The sequence below is a fragment of the Ambystoma mexicanum genome, chromosome 12 (genome assembly GCF_040938575.1).
Source record: "Ambystoma mexicanum isolate Mex_15411 chromosome 12, UKY_AmexF1_1, whole genome shotgun sequence".
NCBI lineage: Eukaryota > Metazoa > Chordata > Amphibia > Caudata > Ambystomatidae > Ambystoma > Ambystoma mexicanum.
In genome coordinates this window covers 30,851,545-30,861,023 of record NC_090936.1, presented here as the reverse complement: position 1 = coordinate 30,861,023, position 9,479 = coordinate 30,851,545, and the positions used below count along the sequence as shown (strand labels likewise).

The following is a 9,479-nucleotide window of genomic DNA, read 5'->3' as shown; positions in this document are numbered from 1 at the left end:
CCCTGTGTCAGCCTTACCATTGTCCATCGCCTCTGGACAGGATAGGAAGGTAATTAAGCGCTTGCCGCTGTCATCGCTGTGGAGCTGGAAGTCACATCCATGGCTCTTGGTCGGGCTGACTTGGACCTTGATGCTTCTAAGGTTAATACATTCAGATCCCTTAGGTAGTACATACCTCTCAAACTTTTGAGATGACAAGGAGGGTGAAATCGTGTGATTTTGAGTTTGGTGGGTGGGATCCCATTGAAATACATGGGTTTGTGCCATGTATAAACTGGCTGCATAGTGGGTGAGTTCAGTTATGGTAATAAAGTTGGTGACATTTGTCTCGGGAGGATAGTTCAGGGGCAAAGTGCTCACCTTGGAAGCAAGATGAAACGGAGCAACACAGGTTTGATCCCCGGGTCTGTGCTTAGAAACCTTAAGCGCGTTATAAATATCATATCATAGTGCTTTGAAAATAATATAAGAATTTAACAGCAATACCTGACATAAGATGAGAGTACCTTCAAATTGTATGGTGACATTTGCATGGTGCTTAAAAAAATTATATAAGCATTTCACAGCTTTAACTGGCATATGAGAGTACCTTCACATTTTATTGGCAAACCTAGTAAATAAAGTGAACTGCTTTACAAGGAATGCATGCCAGAGGGCAGACATCATGTTTGTGATGTATCTAGCACAGGCTGGCAACTGTTAAAACACAATACACATTTATTATACAGAAAGCAACCCTATTGGCTTTGCCAGTAGCTGTTCCATACTTGTTCTATTTCAGGAATATGCAACCAGGCTGTGTTTACGGTTGGGGCTTGAAGTAAGCCCAGCCGCATTTGGAAAACAACCCAAAACACAGGCCGCTTGCATAACGCCGCACACAGTGGCGGATGGGCTGCTAAAGTGCGCAGCGGCAGCCAGAGTCGGGCTGTGGGTTCTGCATGGCCGCGGCGCTGCTGGGCCTGCGCTTCCCTCGGCTGTTCCGGAGCCGCCGCCGCCTCGCCCGCGCCGCCGCCTGGACCAGCCGTCTCTCCAGCGGCCTGCCCGCGGCCGCCATGCAGCGCGCCGGGCCCTTCGGCTCCCTCCGCTTCGATAACCTGGCCCTGCGCTCGCTGCCCGTGGAGCCCGGCTCCGGGGAGGGCGAGGAGGCCCGGCGGCCGCGCCAGGTGCCGGGCGCCTGCTTCTCCCGGGTGCGGCCGGCCCCGCTGGAGCGGCCTCGCGTGGTGGCGCTGTCGGGCCCGGCGCTGGCCCTGCTGGGGCTGGAGGCGGGCGCGCTGCGGGAGGCCGAGGCCGCGCTCTTCCTGAGCGGCTGCCGCCTCCCGCCCTGCGCCGAGCCCGCCGCGCACTGCTACTGCGGCCACCAGTTCGGCAGCTTCGCCGGGCAGCTGGGGGACGGGGCCGCCATGTACCTGGGGGAGGTGCTGGGCCCCCGGGGGGAGCGCTGGGAGGTGCAGCTCAAGGGCGCGGGCCTGACCCCTTACTCCAGGCAAGTCCAGCCCGCAACGCCGGAATCATGGCTCCCCGTTTCCTGTTATTACTGTGAATGTGATGCACTTTCCACACACCGACAATACACTTGCCTAGAAATGTCATAAAAGATGTCCCAAGAGCCCCCTTACGTTTTATTACATATTTCAATTGTAGCCAACGATGGTGCTTGCCTTGAGATGTTATTTATTTATTTCATTGATTCCAATGATGGTGCCGTCCAATAAAAGCAGATTCATTATAAACCAGAACCATACCCCAGTCACAAGGTGTGCCATTGACTTTCTTTTGAAACTCGGCAATTTGGTTGGCCACTTTAAACAATTTGACTAAATACTTACATATAATGTAGTGGGCAGAGGCATGTGGTGGGGAAGTGGCATGTCGGTGAGTGCCACCTGTTGGAGAGCTTGACACACATCCACCTTAGGTAGGACTTTATAAGACTTGCACTTGAGACAAGGGCTCCAACTCTTAGTATAGGCCTGAACCACACAAGTTTTGTTGCTAGCAATGGTTGAGCAGCCAGCGTTATCTTAGCAGGGTGGAAGTTCTCTTGGGAGGTACAATCACTTTTATAGTATACATGTAGGCCAAAGAAAGATGTGTTGATTTATACCACGCACCGGTACCACCCAAGAGCAGTCTCCAGGCGCTTACATGGCTCTGCAAGAAGATGGCTGGGTGTGTTAGCGGGGATAAGATCAGTTCAGAAACAGAAGGATATGGTGTCTGTGAACGCTGTCTTGCATGTGAGAGTTGGTTTGGGAGGTCTGTGTTTTGGAACCGTATGGGTCGGACTCAGTGCCTCAGGATGTGTGCTAGTGTTTGTGTTCGGTGTAAGTATGTGTTAGGGTGGGGTTTTGTGGTAATGCGCACTGGTTAGTTGTAGCCACAAGGAGTTGATGGCTTTATGGACTATATGCAGGGGTTTTCCCTCTAGTGTTGTTTCCAGATCTCAAGATAGTTGTTAGGGTGTGAGCATTAGATTAATTCTCTGTGTGTTTGTGTAGTGGCATTGGTTATGTAGGAGGAGTGGGAAGTTGGTCAGTAAGTTGGTTGGTTTCATGATGCCTCTGGTGTGAGTCTTTGGTTGCAGCTTAATGGTAGCTATGGGTTCTGAGATTCGTGTCGGAAGCGGCCTCAGGGTAGCTGCGGTGCGGCTTGACATGGGTTCCGTACGTCATTCGGTCCCTTCCTCTAGTACCTCCTTACAGAGCTGCCCTTGGCGTCCTGCTCATTGACAAAGTTGGTCAAAGTTGTGCCTCTCTGTGCTTTCCGCGGACAGATCTCGGAAAGAGGTTGACAGTGTCGTTGCCCTGGGAGGGTAAGTGGAGTAACAGGAATAAGAATCCTGTCTTTAAAGGTTCATCCAGAAAGGGACCCAGGTCGGCCTTGACTGCCCTGCTCTGTTATGTATGTTTTACTAAACTGACCCTCCCTGCTGGCTCTTCTGTCCTTACCTGCGCGTGCAGTGTGCGGTGAGCAGTGAGTGCATAACGCACCCTGTAGCCAGCTTGCAGTCCATGGTGCCTGTTAGCAGTCATGCCTATGCTTTTTTAATCTGCGGGACCCAAGGTTCTGGGCTCTGTGTTACTGCTTTCATTGCTTTTCTTCTCTTGGTCTTCGCACCCCTGGTTGCGACCGTGCTCACATTTGTGCCCCCAAACAGTGCAATTTAGCCTAATAGGCCTGAATCCTATGGAACCCAAGGGTACAACTGGAGAAGTCCTGCCTGTTATCAATAGCCATTGCTATAGCTATTTGATCTGTTATTTGATCGAGAGACTGTTCCACGGTTGTCCTACGGTACTATGATCACCCCTTCATAGTGCTCTTACCTCTAGCTACTACGCTATGTCGTGCTGTCTACAATTCTCGTAACCTGCGATTTGGAAGTGTTCAGGAGTGTGGAGAGGCGAAGTGGCAGATCAAAGATTATCGGGACTGTCCCGTTATGACCATCCCTGGTCTGTCATTACTGTGTTATAGCCGTTGGAGCACTAATTTTTTGTACTCTGAACTACTAGCAACAGTGCTTGAGTAGATCAGTTGCCACACTGCACCGTGAGTCAGGTGGCAGTTCATTCGTGCTTCTAAGTTTTAAATCGCCTATATGCCCTACGAACCCACACGCTGCTATATGACTAAGAATTCCTGTGTTGAAAAGTCACAGAGCTTGGAGCCAAGACGAGCCAGTGATTTGGTAGGCTATGGATGGGGCAGGGGTAAAGGAGAGGACAACGCAGCTCCTCGAGCCGTTTGGCGCTCCCTGCCCACCTGGGAAATTGGCACACTGGCGATTTTTGTTGTGTTTTATTTTTAGCCCGAGTTTAATGTTTAACGGTCCTATCTACTGAGTTTTTATGGATTTTTGGCTGCTTATTTTGAACACCTGAATAGGCGTGATTCCCGGTTTCTTAATCAGTGACTTGTTCTTAGCTGTTTTTATCCTTATTAGTTGCAGAGTCTAGCCCGTATGAATTGCACACCAGTAGTACTGCTGATTTGATAAGCCATTCTTTTATATCTGCGTTCTTGCACACTTTGCACAGGTCTATTTGACCCTTACTGTGGAACGTGCAGGTATATAAATATTGACCAAGAGTGATCCCAAAGAGATTTTGAAGGGATTTCAAAGGTTACAGGATGGTTACGTGTAAGGCAACCACTACCATTTCGCCAGGGGCAGGTGCCAAAAAGATCTATAAATTCTTTGAGCCCATCAAAGAAGTTCACGTTTTAATGAATGAAATGGAAGGGTTATTGCATGAACTAGACCAAAGGGATTTAGCTACACCTGTCCACACTATGGTTAATACTAACTGTTGTTAGGGATGGGGAAGTAAGGCTATGGGTGATATCGAGGTGTGGGATGAAAAGCAAGCTGCCCGTATCTGGGGTAATGAGGCCCACAATATGTCCCTGGAGTTAGGAATAAAAACAAAGTGGACCCCTTAGCCAAGTTTATTGGGGATGGAGGGACTAATTACTTTCTCCCGGTTCACTGCCCTAACTTGTTGGGGGCCCATGGGCGTGTGGGGGGGTACTCTGATTGAAGTTTACCCCCAAGCTGCCTAGAGTGTGGATTTTGTAGAACGAGATGATCCTGTGGCCAAATGCATATCTAATCTTGAAACAATTATAACCACACCTATGTCTCTGTCTCATATGTTAGAACAGTGGAAGGTCTCCGATGTGGGGCTAACTGAGGACTGTACAGCTGCTATAACTGTGGAAGTATTGTGATTGCACCCAAAGTCAGTTTACACAATAGATTTTCTCCTTTAGATACTGGCGCTTTGCCTGAGAGTTGGAATCTGACATTAGTCATTAGGGATGGAAAAGGAAAGGAGTCTAAACCCTGGGAAACTGTGGCTGAATTATTGCCGTGAAACCCAAGAAACAATAAAGCCTCCAGTGGGGTTAGAGCTAGCAATTCTGCAGTCTGATCAACCTGGTCCGCATTGTAAATGTGACTGGTGAGGTAATTTTAATGAGCTATTGATGGAATTAGGTAAATTACAGTCTAGTAAGGGGGGGGCACAAGTGTGGAGTTGGGTAAGGGGCAGTGGGGGCCTTGCATCACTGCCTCAGCACAAGCTGGTCAACCGTAAGGTTGGGGGGGGGGGTCCTGCTATCCATTCAGATTGTGAGCGGCGAAGGATGTACAGTGGGCTAAGCCCATTACTGATATTAACCATGCGACTACTCGCCCACCCTGTAACCTAAGCACGGGTAGCCTGGCCTCCTATCCACCTTCATGTATGATGGATGGTGCCTCCACGGACCCTAGCTTCCAAAATAACCAACATCCCAAATCGATTTTCATGTGCAACATTCCAAAATTAAAGTCCTGTTTTATTTGAAAATGAGCACTCTCTAATAAGAGCATACACTGGATACGGCACATGAAGGGCTGTGGCTCTATCATCAGAGATGATCTTGTTGGGGCCTCTAGCGTAAACATGGCCTTCAACCGGAGGGTCTATATTGGATTGGTTCTAAGTACTCTAAACTGGTAGAGGGGTTACCATCAATAGAAGCGAGAAGTTACCCCCCGCGGGTGCCATTAATCTCCCTGAGATTGGCATTGCCTGAGCCAGTAGACAAATGCCTCTATGGAGATCGTATGGCCCCTGGAGCCAGGACTTGCCATTTAGGGGAGAAGACCTAGATGAGGTGGATTGACATCTCACCCTTAATCCTTACTAGCCCAAGAGGCACCAAAATGCTTTTTTTGGAATGTAGGCATCTGATGGACCCTGAGTGGGTTGCTTTTGTCTTGTCAAATGAGAACGTTTGTATCCAGGAAACCTGGGCCCTGGAACCCATTGAGATGCAGGGGGTTCAAGGCATTTAACATCCCAGTGAAAAAAGGGGCCAGATTTCAGTCGTGGGGGAGGGCTGCTGAACATCGTGGCAATACAGTCTAGCTGGCAGACTAAGATAAGCAGTCAAAGCTCAGCTGATTTACAGTTGAGAATCGGCACTAACGCAGAGGGACTTGCTTATCTTCAATGTCTATAACAGGCCTTATGGAATTAACCCGCTGGCTACTTTGACCCAATTGCATGAGTTAGTGGTAATCGTCGGTGTCTGGCCACCTCCACATTATTGTGGGAGTAGAAGTTAACATCCATTTCGAACCGCTAAAAGGAATGGAGGGAATATGGGATGATGTGGCTTGGGAGATCCCGCTTCTAGAATCGAGTCTTCCTGTGCGGACTCATAAACATGCTCTGTAGACAGCCCAGATTTTATACGTGTTAAACCTGAGGGCTTGTAATGGTAGACGTTTAGAGGATAGGCCGGGAGGAAATATGTTTTTTGGACCACAATGGTCCTCTAAGATAGATTATTTCCTGGTGGAAATGGGTGACTGGGAGGCAGTGGAAGAATTCTCCATAGTAGATCGGATGGACAGTGACCACAGACCCCTCCAGTTAAAAGTAAGATGGTCAGGTAAGAGTCAAAGATCTATCATTTCTGCCATACCAATTGGAATAAGTGGGAACGGTGGGCGTGCTGTCAAATGGGACGTTACGACCGCGGGTCTGAAGTATGCAATATACCTTGATTCTCCCTTGCATTAAGAATTTCAGTGAACATAATCGTGGGGATGGTGAAATCATGGTCGAGTACGACAGACTGACCTCAGGGCTTAGCCCTTGGTTTACCAGTATAGTAGCCTGCAAATGGTCGCCTGTTGAAAGGTTTGAAAGATCTTAAATTACATGCATCTGAAATTCTGCTAAAGTGTGAGAAAGAAGAAGCAACTTTATTGCAGAATCCAATGAAAGTGAAAGAATCTGCTAAGAAGACAGACTGGATCAACACATCTCCGAGATACGTGGCTTGAGTATTTCAATCATTGTTGCTAAAAGATAAGCCCATAGCATGGTGTCCCAGATATCTGAGATGCTTCCTGGATTCATACCGGAGAACGGAATTCTTGAGGTTTCGCCTCAATCTACTATAAACTAGAGAAATATTGCACATAAGATACTAGGAGACCCATGCAGATAAAAAATGTAACTTCTGCCCTGAAAAATATACACAATTATTAAAACATCTAATGAAAGAGTGTGCAGGAACTGAAAAACTTAGAATAAAGAAATTCACAAGATTTGTAGATGGGAATTGGTGGATATCTACATCATCATTTTGGGAAAGATTAGAGTCTGGCAATGAATCAGGATTGGCAATTGAAACGTTGAAAATCCTTCAACTCAATACAATTTTTCAAAAGAAGTCAATATGCTGTGTTGGACACAAACTATTGTGATTAATAGTGAATTAACTTGTATACATATAGCTGACGGTGGATAAGGAAACACTCCAACTGAAGAGGAGCAACTACAAAAACTTGGTGAAGGGGTGAAAGTCAGACTTTCTCAAATTGAAGTGTGATGATCTTAGGGAGATGGCCATAAGCAAAGACTGTAAGGGTTTCTGGTCCATAGTTGTGAACCGCAAAGACTCAAAAGACAACACCCTCTGCTGTATGATTACAGCAGAGGAAAGACTCCTTCATTTCCGAGGCCTGTACCAGAAGGAGGATGACCTTGAAAGTCTCTTGATAGAGAGCCCACTTGAAATGGACTGGATATCATATCATTTAATCATGGTGGGCAACACATTACTATTACCCTGATGGCCGTGAATAAGGCACTACTGCGCACAAAAAGCCATAAGGCACAAGGCCTGGACAAAATCCCTGTTGACCTCTGGAAAGATGAGCATGATGTCTGGGTACCTGTACTAACTAGGTTGTTTCAAGCAGTGGTTTGCCTTAACAAGGTCCCTGAGTTATGGCGTTGTGCAAAGATCATACCCATTTACTAAAAGAGGTGGAAAGAAAAACCGAGGAACTACAGACCGATTTCCCTTCTCAATGCCTCTGGGAAATTGTTTGCCAAGGTGATGACTACAACAATTCCACATTAGGGTGATAGAAAGGGGCCTTATTTGGCACCTTCAGGCTCAGTTTCAGAAAGGGTTGAGCACAGTAGATCATTACTTCCGCCTGTCCATGGTTCTGCAGAAGTACACTCCAAACTGCTTTTGACAGTGTACCCAGGGCAAAGTTATAGCAGGTTCTGCTGAATAGGGGGTTGCCTTGCCAGTTGGTATCCATCATTGTCCAACTCTATTGAAATAACACAACTACTATGAGATGGGGCCGTTGGGAGAAACCACTGACTGTTTTCCCATAGACCGAGCCGTGCAGCAAGGGTGTGTCACTGCCGGGCTTCTGTTTTGTTTATATATACATGAGATTATTCAGCATCTAATGGTGGAATGTGGGAGGGGGATCTTAGATTTACCCAGGATAGCTCTGTGGCAACGTGCGGGTCTTGGAAGCAATACCACGCTGAGCAAACACAGGTTCGACTCCCGGACCAGCGCGTGGAAATAAACCAGCTTGTTATAAATAACCTGCCCTCCCACAATGAAACTAGCGCCTAGATACCTATGGGTTATGTGTGCTGCAGATAAATGCAAAAATACAAATACCGAAAATCAGTGCTGATGGTTTTCCAGCCCTATTCTTTGCAGATGTCTCCATTTTATGATCTACGTCCCCCATGGGGATCTGCAGTGTGTTACTAGTAAGTGCTTCCAACTAGGACTAACCCTCAATAGAAATAAGGCCAGGGTGATGGTGTTTAGGCCAAGGAGGTCTTGGGGTAGGACCCTGAGACTAGAAGTAGAGGGCAATGTTTTGGAACAGGTCCCATACTATGACTAGTTGGGGGTAGATTCTCCAACACTGGGTCATGGGCTGGTCAGTCCAGTAGGTTGCAGTCTATTCTGGAGAAGAACAATGGTGGGTGCCTTTTTTTTTTGTGTATCTCATGGTGAGCAAGTGGTTTTACCCGCCATTGATATTTACACCATCCAGGTCACATCAGCGGTTTTGTATGGAGTTGAACTATGGGGCCAATGTAATGGTTCAAAACTGGGCATGGCTGACAAATACATTTTGTGGCTTTGACCCCATAAACCACCAACTGGCCTGGACACCAGTCTTCTATTGTGTGTGGCTTTGGGGCTCACCAGTGTTGGGGAAAGTACCAAGCAGGCCCTCTCTGACTTGGTGAGACATCCGGTAGGTCGATCTCTTCAATGGCCTACCCACGTAAAACAACTGGGCTTGGTCTGTCTAGACGAACTCTGGAAGAATTCCCGGAATGTCACGCAATGCCGAAAGAGATGTCAATCGACTTGCTAAATGGGAGAATCAGGAACACCTCCTAAACCAGTGCTTGAGACTGAAATCGGGGCTGGATTATCTCTTTAAAATGCATTTTGGGTCATGAGTTATTTAGACCTAATAACTCCAGCCTATGTGCGTACCCTATTTATCAAATTAAGGATTGGCACCCTCCAGGTCGTGACCTTTTCTTGCGTCTGGAGGGATGGTCACTTTGAAGTTTGCCTGGCCTATAGTATGGCCTCCGAGTCTGTTGCACATCTCAATCGTC

General features: G+C 47.5%; 1 protein-coding gene across 1 annotated transcript in view; it reads left to right on the top strand.

Annotated features, from left to right (window-relative positions):
- Window positions 1-864: 864 nt before the first annotated feature.
- The window catches only part of SELENOO (selenoprotein O), a 147,197-nt gene continuing 138,582 nt past the window's right edge, over window positions 865-9,479 (top strand). The window contains exon 1 of the mRNA XM_069627854.1: window positions 865-1,486. Coding sequence (XP_069483955.1) covers window positions 942-1,486 — 545 coding nt within the window. The 5' untranslated portion in view covers window positions 865-941. The remainder of the gene's footprint in view (window positions 1,487-9,479) is intronic.